The sequence below is a fragment of the Eptatretus burgeri genome, chromosome 2 (assembly GCF_056783735.1).
Source record: "Eptatretus burgeri isolate ZD-2024b chromosome 2, Ebu_testis_v1, whole genome shotgun sequence".
Classification (NCBI taxonomy): domain Eukaryota; kingdom Metazoa; phylum Chordata; class Myxini; order Myxiniformes; family Myxinidae; genus Eptatretus; species Eptatretus burgeri.
Window position 1 is genome coordinate 71753300 of NC_140962.1, and position 19651 is coordinate 71772950.

The following is a 19651-nucleotide window of genomic DNA, read 5'->3' on the forward strand; positions in this document are numbered from 1 at the left end:
GTTAAGATGACTGGCTTAATATCTTGGGGTCTTGAATTGCATCCCCTGTCATGCCATTAAATGACATGAGGTGGGTTGACTCAACCTGTCATATTTTGGAGGTCGGCAAAATGAGTACCCGCTAACTGGCAACAGGGCATTGCATGTGTTTCCAGAAATGATGCAACCAACCAGTAGCCATAGGCTGCATATGAAATGATGAACATCTAATTAATATTGCCCTTCCATATAATATAGTTGATTAAATTTTATAGTCCAGTATATTGTCATCGGCGTTCATATGCAGTATGGGGCTGTGGGTTAGCCTCAGCTCTTGCAGGTGCATGGCTGTGTCACTGATGTGCCCCCTGTCGGTTAGAGCAGGAATTTGGAACTTGGCTATGGTGCCAGCAATGGCTCACCTATTCTTTGCGAAAGACACCGTGGGATTTTTATATCCGCTAACTAATGCTGGGAAATGGGACTTCCAGTTTAACATCCATCCAAGGGACGGCACACATTGATGAATCTCCCTGCGTGTGAAACACCGGGGTTACAGTTTATAGCTTGGTCGTGATTCAAACCCGGGCGAGACAGGCGAGAGTGCCTACTTCTCGGCCATCTTGCCAGCCCAATCCAGTACGTTGCTTGTTAGTATTGCGATTAGTGTCAGCCAAGAATTTGATATCCCCCCCCCTCCTTTTCTCTTTGTACTTCCTCCCCACTCTAGGCAGCAATGTCACGCTGTCGTACATTCCTCAGAGGAGGTGGTGGTAAAGGTGCCTTGCTACTCATGGACCCACCATTCGGGGGTCTCGTGATATTATGTGCACGTGCTATCCGTGCAATGTCGATGCTCAGGGATGCCATGAAGCTGGAGGAAGGTGGGCTTTTACTTTTAGCAGTGCAGTATCTTTTTTTATGAAGTTGGTGGCCCAGATTTTATGAACATCAATTTTGAGCTTCATTTGTACAAGCATGTGCTCAGGATAACTTCGTCACACTGATGAGCTCAAGCATCCCAATCATGTGGGCTGAGTCTGAATTCCCCAAGTGGTTGAGGCTTAATTTGCCACACAGGAATTTCACCTGCTCCTTTTCGTCTGTTTTGCACTAACTGGAGTGGTTGGAAAATGGATGTGATACAAATAAATAGTCACAGTATATAATAGCTACCATGCTACATGACAAGGAACAAAATGGCACTGAGCAATGTCTGCCCCAGTAGGTACACATACGCACAACTTAACCACAACCTATGATTCCAGTTTAACATCCATCCATGATTCCAGTTTCACATCACAAAAATTGATCGACTGAATTAATTTTAATTGGGAAGCAATGGCAAATGTTTGCTCCTGCAGTTGGGTAAAAAAAAATTCTAGGAGGTTGGTAGCAGGAGTTGCACTCCAGCCACTGTAAAACAATTCATTCCGCAAAACCCACAAATGCAAAGAAAACTGAAAACCCACTCCGTGGGAGTACCTCCTGTGCTGCTGCCCTTGACAGGGCAGCTCACTGGATGACTGGATTGTGGCAAAGCCTTTGGGACCCAAATTCTTTGATGGGAGGAAAAATATTGGGTAAACTTCCTGGGTCAGATTGTGGTGGTGTGTGGCGGAGTGGTGCTGAGGTGTCGTCCACCAGACGGCGGTCTCCTTGGGGTAACCTTAGGCGGTGCCCTCAGGTGGGTGCCTAGAATGTCCTATCCCTAAGAGACGATGATCATCTGAGCTCAAGCATTTGAACATCGGTATTGTAGCACTCTCTGAGTTTCGGAAACCGGATAGGGGCCAGATCATGGAAGGTGGTTACACTGACTATTGCTCTGGTCACTCTGATGGTTACCATGCCCAAGGAGTTTCTGTCGCTGTGTCCAACAACCTGACTCGCATGATAATTGAGGTAACACCAGTCAACGAGCGTATTATGAGACTGAGGATTCGTCACTTTTGGTGTCCTTTCCCTGGTCTCTGTATCTGTTCTGAATGAGGAGAGTGATCTCACCATGAAGGATGCATTCTATGCCACACGAGTCTGTGGTTGATCAGTGCCCCAAGCGAGATACTCCGAGTCTTGGGGGATTCCAGTACATCGACTAGAACTAATAGGGAGGGATAGGAGAGATGTGTTGGCCCACATGGGTCTGGAACTGTGAACCAGAATATTGTTACGGTTGTGAAAATTCACAGAACACCATTCAGGCTTCCCAGAGATCAGTTGTGTCGATAAGTGTATGTTCAGATTAGATTTCCCCACCGATGTCTAAAGGGATTATTCGTGTAACCGGGCTGTGATCTTTGAGTCAGCCATTATTCTTTTGCTATCTTTGTTTTGGAACAACCACTACTTCAACAACCACAACTGCCTCTCAACAACCACGCCATCCCCACCACAGCGCCAACCACAACCACCTCTCAACAACCACGCCATCCCCACCACAGCGCCAACCACAACATCGCCTCACCTTCATCTCCATTGCGCCGCCATCTTTTCGCCAGCCACAGCGAATCCCACGGACGAGCAACATCGCCGCCGACAGACGCGAGGGTTCCCTGTTAGAGGGGGAGCCGATGATTCCTGCAACGTCCGCGTGGTTGATTTCACCCACGTCCGTGCATGTCCGAACTTCGCGAAGAGATCGGATCAGAATCACAAAATGGGCGGAGCCAGCAGGGGGGGTGAGAGGTGAGAGGTGAGAGATCAAACGCACCCCCGACCCGATTAAAAAGCTGTGCCGGAACGCCAGTCGAGGAGTGGAAGTCTGGAGTCGAGCTGGCGTTGAGTCGGGGGAAGCCAGCACCCCGCCGAGGTTCGAGTCCAGTGGAGGGCAGTCGGGGTCGTCGGAGTGCAGCCAAGCCTGCCATGCCGCGCAGAACTGCGGGAAGGTGGAGAAAGCCGGAGAGAGGTCACCAGCCAGCGACAGAACGGTCCGAGCCAACGCTGAGGAACAGGCGGGCTCTTAAAAGAGCATCAACTCTCGAAAGAGCAAAGGCCCGTTCGTTCCTCTGAGGCGTCGTTGGCTAGGCCGATCCACCAGGCCGCACGGCGGGGCCTGGACCAACCGAGCTGCCGTGTTTCCGACGAAACGTCGAGGGTCGCTCAGCGAGTCACCACGAGGGTGACGGGTAACCAGCCCGGCCTCTCGGAGCTCCTGCGGTCTCCACAGCTCAGTGGATATTAAAGGCCTACGGGTCCAGTTCTGCCCTCCCTTTCCTGGGGTTTCTTTGTATGAAAGTTGTGGCGCCGTGTCCATAAGTAGAACTGTTAAGTGCATGTAAATAAAAAATATTAGAACGGTTGTAGTTCTTCGTCTTGCTCGTGTTTTGTCCCTAAAGGCCCAGTCACACCTTGACGTTTTAGCCAGCAATGGCAACGTATTAAAATGTATGTAAAACGCTGGCTTACGTTGAACTTTTGATGTTTTTTTTAAAGATTCGGACGTATTCATAACGACTTGGTCTTATGCACAACATATTAGTAACGGACACAGAGCGTTTCGTTGTGTTATAGATAACTTATACCAACGAATGCTGAACCTGTTGTCAGCCTTCACAACCTATGCCCAACGATAGTCTAACTTATGCATAGCGCGCTGCACGCATCGCCGACGATGATGTGGCGTAGGTTATGAAAAGGCTGCCGCACAACGATTCAAATCATAACCGCCGCAGAAATGGAAGTGTCAACATCGCAGTCACACCTTGGCGATCTTGCCAGCGTATGCCGACCTCTGAAAAATGCGTCTAAAACGCTGGCGCACGTCGAATACAGTATGGGTAAGTTTGGTATGCGTGAATAGAACGCTAAAGTACGCTATCATACATCGTAGTAAGTGGAGTACGTCTTGTAATTTTAAACATGTTGAAAATTTTACGACGTACTTGCCGTATGACACATGCGCCACATGCGATGGGAATAAGTTGTACGCACGATGTGCGATCGTTGACACACATCGACACGTTACTTGTAAGGTGCTCATAAGTCGAAACACGTCAAGGTAATGGTTAGCGTCAGTGTTCCAGACTCCTGTTTTTTATCTTGCCAAAACAAAGTTTTTGCAAGATATGTAAGTCAGCTTGTATGCTTTTTTTTTGTTGTTTGTTTGTTTGTTTGTCTGTAATCACGTATAAAAAATTCTGCAGAGCACAGTTATCATTGGAAATTTTTGTAACTTCGCATATCAGAGGCCTATAGAGGTCCCTTTCAGCACATAAAATTTTGAAGGTCAAGGTCATTTTGTCGCAAATCAGAGGAGTCGACGAAACCTTTATTTTTTGAGTAATTTTGATCGGATCATCTTCAAACTTCATGGGAATATAGTTCATGGTCTGGCGCTCAGCTGATTAATTTTTGGTGGCGATTGGCCTTGACCTTCATGGTTAGTGCTGGAGGTCAAACATATTTGACCCCAAGGTCAAATTTTCAAGTTTTAGGAACCATATCGTGTAGTACCTTAAATTGAACACCTCGATGAGTGCTTTCTCTATGTCAAGCTTGAGACATTATGATGTCATTTGGTGACGTTATGAGGCAAACTCATATTTTTCATGGTGACTCTGTAGAACGATTCTCATCGGAATCTCTCGTAGGCAGATATTCCTCAAGGAGTCGCTCCTGGTGGATAGCAGCTCTGTTCACCTCAGTGTGACCTTAAAGAAATCACACGAGGTCACCTTTTGGCAAGATACAGGTCACCCTGCGGGTGACATTGGTTTATTTATTTTTCTTCGGTATGACTGTGTTCAGTGTACAGTGCGGTTATGATTTAAATCGTTAAGCGGCAGCCTATTAATTATATTATATTATAACCGCACTAGAAATCGAACTGTCAAAATTACCATCATACCGAAGGAAGGAAGAAAAAAAAATAAAACCAGGGAGTCTGGAACACTGACGCCAACCATTACTTTGATGTGTTTCGACTTATGAGCACCTTACAAGTAACGTGTGTCGATGTGTGTCACCGATCGCGTAACGTCAGTGCAACACGTTACTCATAGATTAGAAATGAGTTTCGGGTACGCTAAACATTACCTCGACGTGTTTCGACTTATGAGTAACTTACAAGTAACGCGTGTCGACGTGTGGCAACGATCGCGTGACGTGCCTACAACTTATGGCCAGCGTTATGCGGAACGTGTGAGTCATACGCTGGCATAAGTCTTAAAATTTCAAGCATGGAAAATTTGAGGACAACCGAAAAGTACAACGTTTAAAGCCAGCGTACAACTATGTATGGCAGTGTTTTTCAGCATGCTCTCAATGTTATCAAAACTTACCCATAACGTATTCGACGTGTACCAGCGTTTTAGACAAATTTTCAAAAAATCGGCATAAACTGGCTAAAACGTCAAGGTGTGACTGGGCCTTTAAGCCTGTATCTCACTGGGCTGCGACAAAATGCGAACGGGATTCTCCAAAATGTATCGTTCGCGGTGGTTCTCAATTTCCTCGCGCGAGTCGCAGGACGTCGCTCTGGTGTCACTTGAATTTTGAACATGTTCAAAAAATTTGTGCGACAAATTTTCTCTCAAAGTAGTCGCAGAGTCGTCGCGGTTGTCTCGAACCCTTCTCAGTTTAGTTTCCGTGAGTCAGAAGGTGCGACAAATGTGAGACAACTTTGTGAGGGATTGGCAACCTATGAAACTAAATTGTGACTGATTGGAGAAAAAAATGATAATCTGTCCTGGAACCCCTGAGAGTTTCGTAATTATATCGCAATTTGCTCTAAATGATGTGAGACGTACGCAAATGTGAGAAATTCGTGAGACATACGCAAAAATTAATTCAGTGCGATTCCAAGTGAAAATTATCGCAATTTTGTGTCTCCAACTAGTCGCGAGCTGTCGCAGCCCAGTGAGATACAGGCTTTACCTGCATTGCTTCATTGACTGCATGATTGCATACGTGTTTGCATGCATACGTGTGTTATAAATAAATGTCATTGTTTGAATGTTCACCTATTCATTGCGTCCTTTCCCTCAATTAAGCTGCCGTATTGCGTTTGGGATATCAGCTGGCTTTTAAATAGCCGATAAAGTAATCAGATCCGGCGGGGCTTGGCGATTATACACCGCTCGGCAAGTCGCGAACGGAGCGAGCTGCTTAAGCGGCTCGTTTCCAAGTAGGTCCCGTTGAGGTGTAAATTCCCGGCATTTCTGTCTGCGCGCATACTTAGGTAAATCGATAATTCGGCTATCGGACCCTGTCGCGCGCGGACAGAATAGTTGGCTTATTTACGGTGTGATTAAATACACACCCGTAGCTGGATTTCGGCGTTAATCCGAAAGCTGCGACTAGGTTTGCCACGTGCGGTGGGCGCGTGGCTGTGATTAGCTAAAAGCGGTCACTCGCACGCCGGAGTGGTGAGAAACCACAACAATATCAACAGGTTCCTTGACTTTGCATGAAGTCATGGACTTGGGATGGCTGGTTTATGGTTTCAGCACCCACAGGCTCATCGCCGGACTTGGTATTCCAATGCTTGTGGTGTGGCAAAGGAGATTGTCCATGTGCTTGTTGATGGTCGCTGGAGGATGATCCAGACCTGAAGGGTCTCCCGGAGTGCTCAGTTCATCAATACCAGCCTGTGGTAGCAACTCTGAAGTTTCAGCTTAAATCCAGAAGAATGGTACCATCCCAGCCTCGGCTCGATGTTGGCAAGCTCAAGGATGAGAGGGTGGCTGAGGTATTTGCGAACAGGCTGATTGGAGATTTGGGGGGTGTGGGTGCTTTGGAAAATGCTGAAGAGTTGTGGAGCACCTTCAAGACTACCATCCTTGATGTTGCCGGTGGATGTCTTGGAACTCTCCGTCGAGCGAAGAAGAATTATGTGTCTTGAGCGGCACTGGATACCATTGATCAGTCATAGGGCCAGGCTTAATAGCAGAGCTGAGCTGTTCAGGGAGTTGAGGCATAAAACTGCACGTGCGCTGATGGACAAGGAGGCCTATGTTCGAGGAATCTGAGGGGGTAGAGCAACACCTGTGGTCAAGTGATTCTCCTGCTTTCAGGGGAATTTGCACATTGTGTTTCTCCATGCCTGTCCTTTGGTGTACTGTAGTTAGAGTGGAGGGTGGTGGGCTCTTGACAGAGAAGTCTGAAGTGAAGGCCTGCCGGGCCGGTTACCTTGAACGGTTGTACCAGGCTGATCCACCAGCTGTTGAGGTGGATGTCAGGGTGTTACTATCCCCATTGCTGACCCTCCATTCAACTGTGATCCACCTTCGTTTGTGGAAACACAGGCTGCGGTGAACCGGTGGAAATGTGGTGACGCTCCTGGAATATGTGGCATCCATGCTGAACTTCTCAAGGCTGGTGTAAATGCTGTACTTGTGTCAGTGAATGTAGTTCTGTGCTCTGCCTGGAACACAGGTATCATCCAAATTGACTGGAAGAGGGGCCTTGCTGTCCCTCTCTGGAAAGGGAAGGGTGATCGCGAAGACTGCAACAACGACCGAGGGGTGACGCTGCTCTCAGTGCCGGGCAAAGTCTTTGTTCGGATAATTCTTGATAGAGTTCGCCACTATCTGCTTGAGCACCAGATTCAGTGAATCGGGATGCTCTCTTGAGGATTCTTGGTCTTCGTGGGGTGCCACCAAAACTGATCGATCTGATGTCTGAATTATACTCTGGTACTGAGAGTGCTGTGAGATGTGGTGATGCCATCTCTGACTTATTTCCAGTTTTTACTGGAATTCGTCAGGGGTGTGCACTGGCCCCCCACACTTTTCAACACTTGTATGGACTGGATTCTGGGGAGGATGTGAGAGATCAAGCTGTGGTGCATCATTTGGGAATGTCAAGATCTCTGACCTTGATTTCGCAGACAATGCAGTCTTCTTTGTGGAGACTCTTGTTATCCTTTTGGGGGCCCTTGAGGTGCTGAATGAGGCGCCTGAGCCGCTGGGATTACGGATTCCCTGGGTCAAAACTAAGTTCCAGGCTTTCAATGACATCGTGAATGCTGCTATCCTGTCTGTACCTGTTTGTGACAAGGATGTTGAGGTCACAGAGAGATTCACTTACCCTGGCAGTGATATTCATGTCTCCACTGGCTGTGAGCCAGAGGTCAATGGACGTCTGGATCGGGCTTGGAGAGGCGTGGTTTCATTGGATCATGGGGTGTGGTGCTGTCCGTACCTGTGCAGGAGGATGAAAGTCCGAGTCTTCAGGTCCTTGGTGATTCCAGTCTTTCTGTACAGATGTGAGACTTGGACTCTTACCAGGGATCTGAGACGGAGACTTAATTCCTTTGGTACCAGGTCTCTTCGGAGAATCCTTGGCTATCGCTGGTCAGACTTCGTGTCGAGTGGTTGCAGAGAGACTCAAATGAGATTTGTTACCTACATCGTCCATGAGCGTCAGCTGCGGCTGTATGGACGTGTGGCTAATTTTCCTGACTCTGATCCTGCTCACCAGATTCTCTCAGCGAGAACCTCACAAGTGGAGGAGGCCAATGGGCTGACCACGTGCCTTGTGGTTGCAGTAGGTTGATCAGCATCTGAAGACTATGAGGATGGACCAGGCACCTGTCTGGAGGATGACAAGATTGAGGCCTCTGGAGTACCAGCAGAAAGTGGACGCAGCGACGTGCATGCTCCAATACGTGACCTGACCTGAACGACAAAGAATGAAGGGGGTGGTAGGTGGGTGCTGGCAGCACAGTCTGTTCTATTAATGAATGGGTTGTTTTCCTTCACATTTTTACTGCACCTTTTCACTATCCCTCATAATGTAGTGCTTCCTTTGTATAGCTGCACCAAGGGAAAGAAGTGTGATCCCTTCGTGCAGAGTGATCCATCCACAGCACACCTGGCCCATTGGCCCTGTTGGTTGTAAAAGTATTTTTGTGATGGTTGTCGACATGAAGTGGTAAATATCGTGGGTTTTGATCAGGAAAAGGGCTGTCCCTTCAAGAACTTCCTGTATCCTTTCTTCAGGATTACTATATTAAGCAACCCAGTGCATTGATGTGTGTATATGTATATATATATATATATATATATATATATATATATATATATATATATATATATATATATATATATGTGACTCATTTCATGCTGATGCACAAACCTGTTTTAAAAGGTCTGCTAAAACCTTTTGAAAATGTATGTAAATACATACTTTTTTTTTTTTTGTTAACTGGGCAGATGTATTACAATGGCTAATTACGGTACACTTTTTTGTACACACACTGAAACCTGGGCAGACATCCACAGGGACCACCCCTATACATTACAATATTCTGCAAAGAATCGAGACGTTTTTATTTTCTTAATCTTATCAAAGATGCAGTCTTGAGGGTGGTTGTGACAGATAATCATGGCTCCAATGACTGCAGTTGTCTTCAAATTCCAGAAAACGATGCTCTTCACTTTCCAAGAGAGATCCCCTTCCTGTGGATATTCCCATACTTCTTTGAAAATAGAATTCGACAGGAATTCCCATCTTGCACCATGCTGGATTACCAGGTAGCTACGACTTTGTCTCCCTTAATTTTTTTTTGCCTATTTTTCTCAACTGTGACATTTGGGTTCTGGATTCATTGTTATATATCAACGCAAGGTGGTTAAAACAAATATCTGAGGCACGGATCGAGAGGGCTTCAGTTCGATATGAGGAAATATTTCATCAATTGTGAAAGCTAGAAACTTGTGACTATAAACTCCACTAATGTAATGGGTGAACAGTATATCTATATTGTTGGGGGTTGGGTGAGAATACCACTAGGTGGGGGAAGCTATGTCAATTCCCACCAGACTCCCCGGAATTGAAGGCCCTCGCACACGGATAATTCCGTGACACGGCGGGTTGCTGAACCGACCGTGGACGCCAATAACTCAACCGCGTAACCTTGGGCCCTCCCGTCTATGGGTTAATCGGGTTACCTCATTAATCACGTAGTTTAATTACTGGGGAAACACGCCCTCGGTACGCCTTGTCCGAACCGGATCACTCTACTGGACCTGATCACTTTTCTGGATCGGATGCAGCCAAGCGACACTGCCAAGGACGTACCGGCTAAAAGGAACGGATCGTTGGGAATAAAGTCCCGCTGAAGCTAGGATTCGGACCATGCTGGATCAATAGAAGAAAACAGACGAGCTGGGAACATTCCTGATGATGATGATTATTTATTTGCAAGCAGGTGAGGAAAGCTATATGGCACAGTGAAGATTTATTGGGGTGTGTTTAGCAGAGATAGAAAGAAGCATGGTGCGACAATAATACAAGCAACTTACGAAAGCAGACACAGAGCAGACCTGACGCAAAATTAATAACAATAATGATCTTCTACAGACTTACTTAACCAGACAGGCGCACGCACACACACGCACAACCCCGATGAGAAGGAAGCTTTGCAGCCAGGGAGGGAGGGGAGTTGAGGTTATGCTCTTGGTACCTGTGCGCCCGATGGCACGACGCGCCACCAATACGTTTCGGGGGGGGGGGGGATACTCCATGGTGCGGTACCTCGACAGTAGTCGCGTTGTCTCTGGCCCCAGCCGCACGTGTGTAGACTGTTCTCGTAAAGGAGGAGCTTGAGTGGAGAAGGGCGGAGTCCAGAGTGCTAGGGTTGAGTGGTGGGTGGAACCAGGTAGACGGGTGTGGTCGAGGCGTGGGCAAAGACTCAGAGGTGGTGTCGAGAAGCAGGAGGTGGATCGACAAGGTGAGGCGTGGGTGGAGACTAGAAGCAGGATGCGGGAACAGGAACACACCGCGTGAAAACACACACACAGACAAGATGGAGGAACTTCTCCGTCTTTTATAGGGCCCGAAGCTCGGGGGGAAGGGGCCATGCCAAATTCAAACGTCATCGCCCGAATCGGGCGCTCCGATTGGCCCCGACCCTCACGTGGCCCGCCAGCTTGGGCTGGAAATCGCCTCACTCCGTTTCCAGCAAGGCCATCCCCAACAGCGGGAACATTGCGCTCCGACTCCACAAGATGACACAAATCGCCCACACCGAAATCTGCATGCGAATCGCAAGCAAATCTTCATCGGGTCTGGACCCTTTGTCCTCGGGTGAACCGACTGTGGACCCGCGGTCTTCCGGAGAACCTCCCGGACCAACCACGTATCCTCCATCGGAGCCGCTTGCGGATCCCGGGGGTGTTCGCTCTGAGATCTTGGGTCATCGTGGACCACACGTCGTGTCAGGTGAAGGGCGGTACGCTGTGGTAAACGAGACGAGGGGCAAGCAGGGCAGAAGGTACCGTCGATTGTCTTGCTGTCAAAAAAACACCATCCGTCCAGCTTCTTAAGAGATATTTGTTCGCATGCCTTTCTAATGCAATCGGCAATTCTCCCCAGCTTATTGGAACTCAAATCGACAGTCCAGCACCTAGCGTACGTCACTCGCAGCACATGTTGGGTTTCGGGCTCGCCTGGGAACGAGACTCCGGGTGCAGCGGATCCTTCACGGCGGCGCGGCAATTTTCCCACCTTATGGCGAAAGTGCATGTGACTGATTTATCCCAGGAAAGAAAAGAATAAGAGTGGGGATGAAATGAAAAGAAGATGATTTAGCAACCCTAACTATTAAATCATCGCAACGCACTCCCTGTTCTCCCGCAAAACAAAAGGGATGGGACTATATACATGTATAATAATGGCATAACTGTCTTGGGACACCTATCTGTTGTATGCATGCGGTTCCAAGAACCGCAACTAATATATATATATATATATATATATATATATATATATATATATATATATATATATATATATATATATATATATATATATATATATTTAAGAATTCTGGCCCGCCTGGCGTGCGAGTGATTGCGTAACTCCAATCGCAACCGCGTCGCCCACCGGACGGACAATTCAGTCGTGACCCTCCTGGAACTACCGCCAGGAGCCAGTCACGGGTGGGGGTTTAACCTCACCACTATCGTACCAATTGCCCACCCGCGCAGGATAGGGTTGCTCGCCAAATTCGACCTACCAAAGTACCTGCGCGAGTAGTCGACCGGGTGATCGTACCTCGCCGCAGGTCGGCCTAGGACACGAACCGCTTAAGCGGTCTGTTCTGTGCTACAGTAATACCCGAGCGGTGTTATCGCCGACCTCGACGGATCAGATTCTCTTCTTTACCCGGGTGTTCAAAACCCACTACTAATTTATTCCGCGATTCAAGATGGCACATTCAAAAGGGAAAAAGACGATGAACGGGATACATTTCACACAAGGACATTTATTATAGCACACGTATTCAGAAGCAAGGCAGTCATGCAATGTACAAGAAACAAATAGAAAGCGTTACCACCGAATACGAGCAATGTACAGTCACTTACACAGGTCTACTTATAGGGACACGGCACCACAGCAGTCATACAAAAGCAAAGAAAAACCCTCCCCATAGGCAGGGAGGTAGACGGGGTTCGTAAACCTTTATGGCACGGGACCTGGAGGACTGAACGGGTCCCGTGAGACCGAAGGGTTTTACCCGCGCCCTCATAGCGCGACGGTGGGCAGGTCGCGACGTCGACTCCCCACGGCCTTGCTTAACCGTGCCTGACCTCGGGCCCCTGGCGTGGTCAGCAAGCTCTCTCCGGCGTTGCTGCTGGTGCTTTCACGACCCACGACCGAGCAAGAAAGGACTGAAGGGCAGAAGGGGCTTCAGCACCAGAGAGAGAGTGACGTCGAAGACCCAGACAGAGAGAGAGAGAGCGAGCTCGACACTGGCCACCAAGAGAGAGGAGCACTCGACCCCGACAGAGGGAGAGAGCGAGCTCGACCCTGCCCACCAAGAGAGAGAGAGCGAGCTCGACCCTGCCCACCAAGAGAGAGAGTGAGCTCGACCCTGCCCACCAAGAGAGAGAGAGCGAGCTCGACCCTGCCCACCAAGAGAGAGAGAGCGAGCTCGACCCTGCCCACCAAGAGAGAGAGAGCGAGCTCGACCCTGCCCACCAAGAGAGAGAGAGCGAGCTCGACCCTGCCCACCAAGAGAGAGAGAGCGAGCTCGACCCTGCCCACCAAGAGAGAGAGAGCGAGCTCGACCCTGCCCACCAAGAGAGAGAGAGCGAGCTCGACCCTGCCCACCAAGAGAGAGAGCGAGCTCGACCCTGCCCACCAAGAGAGAGAGAGCGAGCTCGACCCTGCCCACCAAGAGAGAGAGCGAGCTCGACCCTGCCCACCAAGAGAGAGAGCGAGCTCGACCCTGCCCACCAAGAGAGAGAGAGCGAGCTCGACCCTGCCCACCAAGAGAGAGAGCGAGCTCGACCCTGCCCACCAAGAGAGAGAGCGAGCTCGACCCTGCCCACCAAGAGAGAGAGAGCGAGCTCGACCCTGCCCACCAAGAGAGAGAGCGAGCTCGACCCTGCCCACCAAGAGAGAGAGAGCGAGCTCGACCCTGCCCACCAAGAGAGAGAGCGAGCTCGACCCTGCCCACCAAGAGAGAGAGAGCGAGCTCGACCCTGCCCACCAAGAGAGAGAGAGCGAGCTCGACCCTGCCCACCAAGAGAGAGAGAGCGAGCTCGACCCTGCCCACCAAGAGAGAGAGAGAGCGAGCTCGACCCTGCCCACCAAGAGAGAGAGAGAGCGAGCTCGACCCTGCCCACCAAGAGAGAGAGAGCGAGCTCGACCCTGCCCACCAAGAGAGAGAGAGCGAGCTCGACCCTGCCCACCAAGAGAGAGAGAGCGAGCTCGACCCTGCCCACCAAGAGAGAGAGAGCGAGCTCGACCCTGCCCACCAAGAGAGAGAGCGAGCTCGACCCTGCCCACCAAGAGAGAGAGCGAGCTCGACCCTGCCCACCAAGAGAGAGAGCGAGCGCGACCCGGCCCACCAGGAGAGAGAGAGCGAGCTCGACCCTGCCCACCAAGAGAGAGAGAGCGAGCTCGACCCTGCCCACCAAGAGAGAGAGAGAGCGAGCTCGACCCTGCCCACCAAGAGAGAGAGAGAGCGAGCTCGACCCTGCCCACCAAGAGAGAGAGAGAGCGAGCTCGACCCTGCCCACCAAGAGAGAGAGAGCGAGCTCGACCCTGCCCACCAAGAGAGAGAGAGCGAGCTCGACCCTGCCCACCAAGAGAGAGAGAGCGAGCTCGACCCTGCCCACCAAGAGAGAGAGAGCGAGCACGACCCTGCCCACCAAGAGAGAGAGCGAGCTCGACCCTGCCCACTAAAAGAGAGGAGCACTCGACCCCGACAGAGAGAGATTGAGCCCCGCGCGCGGTCCGCCTTGTATAGCGCGGGGCTCCGCCCTTCGCTCCTCCCTGTTTTCGGCTCCACCTCCCTTCGAGAAGGTTCCCGAAAAGGGGCGTTCCCTCACCCCGACCGTCTCACGCTGTTCATCCACCAATCGGCGGCGAGCTGCCCTCCCCCTTTCCTTCACACCAAGCGCGGGGAAAAATCCGCGTGCCCATCGGAACTCTTTTGGTTCCCTTTTTCGTTCGACGGTTTTCAACGCGGCTTGTTGCTTGTGTGGAGGTTTGTTCAAAATAACAATAAAAAAAGAAAAACGGCTATCTCAAAGAGTCGCAGCCCGATGAATTGCACGAATTCCCTTTAAACAACGGTGGGGAACTATCTGCACATAAACTTAGCGTCATAACTGATCTAAGGACCCTTTCTGGTGTATTGTGAATTTCCCCAGCCGTAACAATATATATATATATATATATATATATATATATATATATATATATGTATATATATATATATATATATATATATATATATATATATATATATATATATGTATATATATATATATATATATATATATATATATATATATATATATATATATATATATATATATATATATATATATATGTATATATATATATATTGTGGAAAGGAGACATCCTCACCCTTTTTCACCTCAATGACTAAGCATGGTGTTAGCTTAAGATCTTAGTGTCTTGAGTTGGAGCCGCCATTTTTCCAGTTGAATTAACACGAGGTGGGTTGATTAGGCCTGTCATCCTTCTGAGGTCGGCAAAATGAGTGCCAGCCTCCTGGTCACGGGGCATCGCATCAGCGGCACAGCTGCGCCCCCAGAAAAATGATGCAGCCAAACAGCCACAGGCTGCATACGAATAAATAAATAACCATATTGACGAGGCCTCATTTGAGGGAAGCATTTTGATTTTAGGGAATTTCATTTTTATTGTTTAACAGACTAAATTAAATAACTGTCAGTTACCTGATGTTTGTAAATGGTCGTGTTGATCTGTTTTTCAGCCTATTTATTATTTTGTTTCAATGGCTTTGGTTGTTGATAAACTGTTTTTGGTATCTTCCATACTTTGTCTTGTGAGGCTACTGATGTCAACATTTTTTTTTACATATAGTTGTACACATTTGATTGATGAATGACATATTTTGATACATTTGATTTTATTGATGAATGACGATGCTCTGTAACAAGAGATCTTTTTGCTAATTACGGTATTTGTGATGGGAAGACGTTTGGCGCAGCAAATTTTGGCATGTTGTGTAACCAGGTGATTGCATCGGATTCATCAGTCCAATACCGGTTTGGAGGTGACCTCGGCTTTGAAAACCATTGTGGTGGAAGCGAGAGCAAATTATGCTAGGATTTTGCAGGGCATTGAACAAGGCAGGATTTTATTAAAACAACATTCCATTTTTTATTTTACTTTATTTTATTTTTTAGGGTAAACCCAAGCAATGGCTGATTTTGAATTCACATTTTGTTGGTAGTACTAACCAGTGCCAAAGAGAGGCCATAATCAGTGCTCCATCACAATAATCTGAGACTCCCTCGCTTTATTGTTTATGAGTGTGGACTCTGTAATCATCCGTTCAGGTAAAACACCAAGGGGCCAAGATTTTTCAAAATATTTCTATGCAAATCAGCACTAGCACAGCCCTTTCACTATATTTTAGGGGGTCTGTTTGGGGGGAGGAGGGGTGGCGAGGGGAGTGAAAACAAAATTGGTGCATGTGACTGGATAATCCCAGAGACCACAAATGCCAACCGGTTGCGACTCGCAGTCCGCAGAGGAATCTCAACTTTCTTAACTTTTAGCTCACATGGAATGTAGTTCTGGGGAGTTTATAAGATGGCGCGTCATCCGTCCATCCATCCATCTATCCACACACTTGCAATTTCTTCTCTAAAACTACAGACACGATTTTGATGAAGCTTGACCACAACTTTCATCACCTGTGATGTACCAAAGTTTGTTAATGCCATTAAAATATATCGGGGTTTAAGGGGAGGGGGATTGACCCCCAAAATAGGTATTTGCTGATTCCATCCCACTTTGACTTCCTCCTCGATATCATTATTCTATCAGGTGAGTGTCCATGGGTATTGTCCCTATTTTTGAACCATACCACCACACAAAGATCCAACAGAGGGAGGAATCGGTGTCGATGATCGTCATCAATATCGCTAGACACGTACTTGTGGAATAAAGTTTTTTTTTTATTTTATTTTTATTTTATTTTTTTTCTTCAGAATCTTTGCAATATTGGAATTTGATTAAACAATCACCACTCCCCCCCCCCAATCTCAACCCAAAATAGTGTTTCATCGGAAAGGATAGGATTGGTGAAGAAAAACATTGATATCACGGCTCCATCCATCCATCCATCCATAGAATAGTGGAATTGGACTCTAACACCAGGCTTAAATAATCGTTTGTTAGTGGCAACTCAACCCTTTGGACAATGGCAAACTATTACTTCGTACCACGTAAAAAAGGGGCAATAACCTTGGGCACTCACCTGGAAGCAGCTGGATAAGAAAACCAGGGAACCACTGGTAGGTGTGGATAACCCCAAAATATTTAACGGAGAAGAAAGTAAATACCTGTGGAATTATTTATTTATATATTTATTTACTTTTTTTAGTGCATTTAGCAAACTTTGGTACATCATGGGTGATGATAGTTGTGGTCAAGTTTCATTGGAATTGTGTGTGTGGTTTCTGAGAAGAGAAAATACCTCTTTTTTTGGGGGGGGGGGTAACCCCCCTGTAAACTACGCCCCTACAGACTCCCTTAGACACCCTTTTTTAATGTCATGAACAAAGTTTAGGACATCACGAGTGATGAAGGTTGTGGTCAAGTTTCATGGGAATTGTGCGTGTGGTTTCTAAGAAGAATGCAAATACCTATTTTTTTTTTGGGGGGGGGAAACCCCCTGTAATCTCCCCCTACAGACCCCCTGAGACACCCTTTTTATGACATGAACATAGTTTAGGACATGAAGGTTGTGGTCAAGTTTCATCGAAATTGTGTGTTTTCAGAGAAGTTGCAAATGTTTGTAGATGGACGGACGATGCACCGTCTCATAAGCTCCCTGGAACTATGTTACACGTGAGCTAAAAAAAACTGATGGAACAAAACCGAAATTCTGAATCTTGTAAAGGGTCTTCAATTTCATCAAAACTGTCGATTATTTTGAGAGAAATTTGCTTCGCCCCACTAAAGACTAAAAAAAATCCGCAACTAAGCAATCAGAACATGGGTGCTGACTTGTTGCATCACGTGACGATGATGCTGTGTGCTGATTGATTAAATGGATACATCGGGTTTTGCTGATGAGGCCATGACGTGTATCGGTTTCTGAAACGAAGCGTGGAATAGGAGTACATGATGCATGGATTATATCGAGGTTTGAAAAACGATTTGGAAATTGCAAAGACATCACCGAGCTGCATCACAGCATGCTTAGTTTAGTTTTGGCAGGAATGGTGTTTCCGTTTTTTGCATTCGAGCTCGATTATGTAGACTCTTGTGGCTTTTCTTCCTGCTTCAGTTCGACTCTGAAGAATTTATCCAGTCTGTTGGACTAAAACAAACCTCTTCGGGAACGCCCCTAAAAATTCTGCCGAAATATACTGAAAGGGGCATAACCCACATGATGTCATCTCCAGAACAACAAAGGTTGCACGTAAATTACTCGGGTTGGTGGTCTACATGATTCTATTGGCTTCCTGTGTGTTTCCACATTCGATTGGTTGACTCAAACGCTTCGTTCATTTCTGCTTTAAAAAAAATCAAACATTTCGCTTTGAATAATGGATGACATGAACTTTGATTTGTCTGGCAGCGAAAGTGAGTGTGAGAAAAATGAAGGATTTTGGGCTGAATCAGATGGAGAATTGTCGGATAACGTAGTCGCGGGAGGTGAAGTTCAGGCAGCTGGAAATGAAATACGGCCTTACCAGTTCGAGCCCGAAGCAGGACAAGCAGAGGAAAATGGCGATGAAATTCCTGGCGTTCATGATAATCGGGAGGACATCGAAGGAAGACTTGGCAATAACAACTGGTTAGATTAAATCCTATTCGTAATTCAATAATGTAAATTCTACTTGCATACTGCTCGATATCAGAAATATTTTAGTGAGGTGACGTGAACAGCACAGCGCAGCGGACATGTTGCACTGCAGCGAATGAATCGCAAGCAAGGCCAGTGCATGTCATCGGCCGTATCTCTCCGCGCATAAAACGAAGCAATCTCGCTGTCTGGATACGTTGAAAACTTGTGTGCAGAACACACCTTGCGACACAATTGCCTAGAGTAGTCCAATAAATCTGACGTTCTGTTGTATTTTTATTTATTTTATTCCTACTGTCGTCATGTAGCGTCAGTAGAAAACAATGAAGAAAAGAGAATAATAAAAGAAAGCTACAGCACGTCAGATTTATCGGACTAGTCGGACGGACGATGGATTTATTGGACTAGTCTAGACTCTAGAGTTGACAAGTAACTTGTATTAGCATGCACACAATGGAAAAGTCAATGCGTAAGAGTACCGAGGCTATTAGGCCGTGTAATAGGACATAAATTTGTCTTTCATAGTTGTGCCAACATATTTTTCCCTGTTCATTTATTACAGCATTTTGGCTAAATGTTAATGAATAGCAAGCCAATGGAAGCAGTACCTTCACTTTAGAATAAACCCATGTATGTCGAGTGCAGCCATACCTGGCTTGCATGTATGTAGAATCGTACCTATCCCAGCAGGCTGGTTTCAACGAGCAGGCATTTTCGAAAGTAAGACTAAAACTCTTAAAAACTTTCGTGAAACAATCACAGGAATTAAGACGATCAGTGAGATAGCAAACACATGTGCACAATGCATTTGTACGTACTTTATACGGCGCGTGACATCTAATCAATCCACTCTGTGCGAGTCACGTTCTGGAGATGATGTGAATGGTCACGTGACCTGCAGTTCGCTGAAGTCAACTTTTTTGAGGGGCGGGGCATAGCAAGTTGTGAAAAGCATGAGAAATGTTCGAAATATTGCCTAATTATCCCATTTTTTATTTTAAAAAAGAACATGGGTGATTTCTTCACTAGGAAGGTCAAGTTAATATATAAATAAACCAATGTCACCCCCAGGGTGACCAGTATCTTGCCAAAATGTGAACATGAGTGACTTATTTATTCGATTAAAGTTACTCAAGAAATAAGGGTTTCGTCGACCTTGATGCTTGACCTTTTTGTGACCTTGACCTTTGACCTTGACCTTTATATTTTCGTACGGTTAATGGTATCTCTCCAGGACCGTTGTACATGAAATATCAAGAGATTTTGATGAGAACTGAGGAAATAAAATTTTCATGAAAAATCCGTTTTTTCGTCATGACGTCATAGCGTCAAACTTTTCACAGATCTGGAAAGCACTTATCAAGTGCTTTCATATGAGGTATTACTCGATATGGT

The 19651-nt window shown here is 47.0% G+C and overlaps 1 protein-coding gene across 8 annotated transcripts in view; it reads left to right on the forward strand.

Annotated features, from left to right (window-relative positions):
- The window catches only part of ZCCHC4 (zinc finger CCHC-type containing 4), a 49967-nt gene that overhangs the window by 15521 nt on the left and 14795 nt on the right, over window positions 1–19651 (forward strand). For all 8 annotated transcript variants that reach the window (XM_085869778.1, XM_085869780.1, XM_085869783.1 and 5 more), the window contains exons 7-8: window positions 710–863; window positions 9346–9458. In XM_085869778.1, coding sequence (XP_085725904.1) covers window positions 710–863; window positions 9346–9458 — 267 coding nt within the window. The remainder of the gene's footprint in view (window positions 1–709; window positions 864–9345; window positions 9459–19651) is intronic.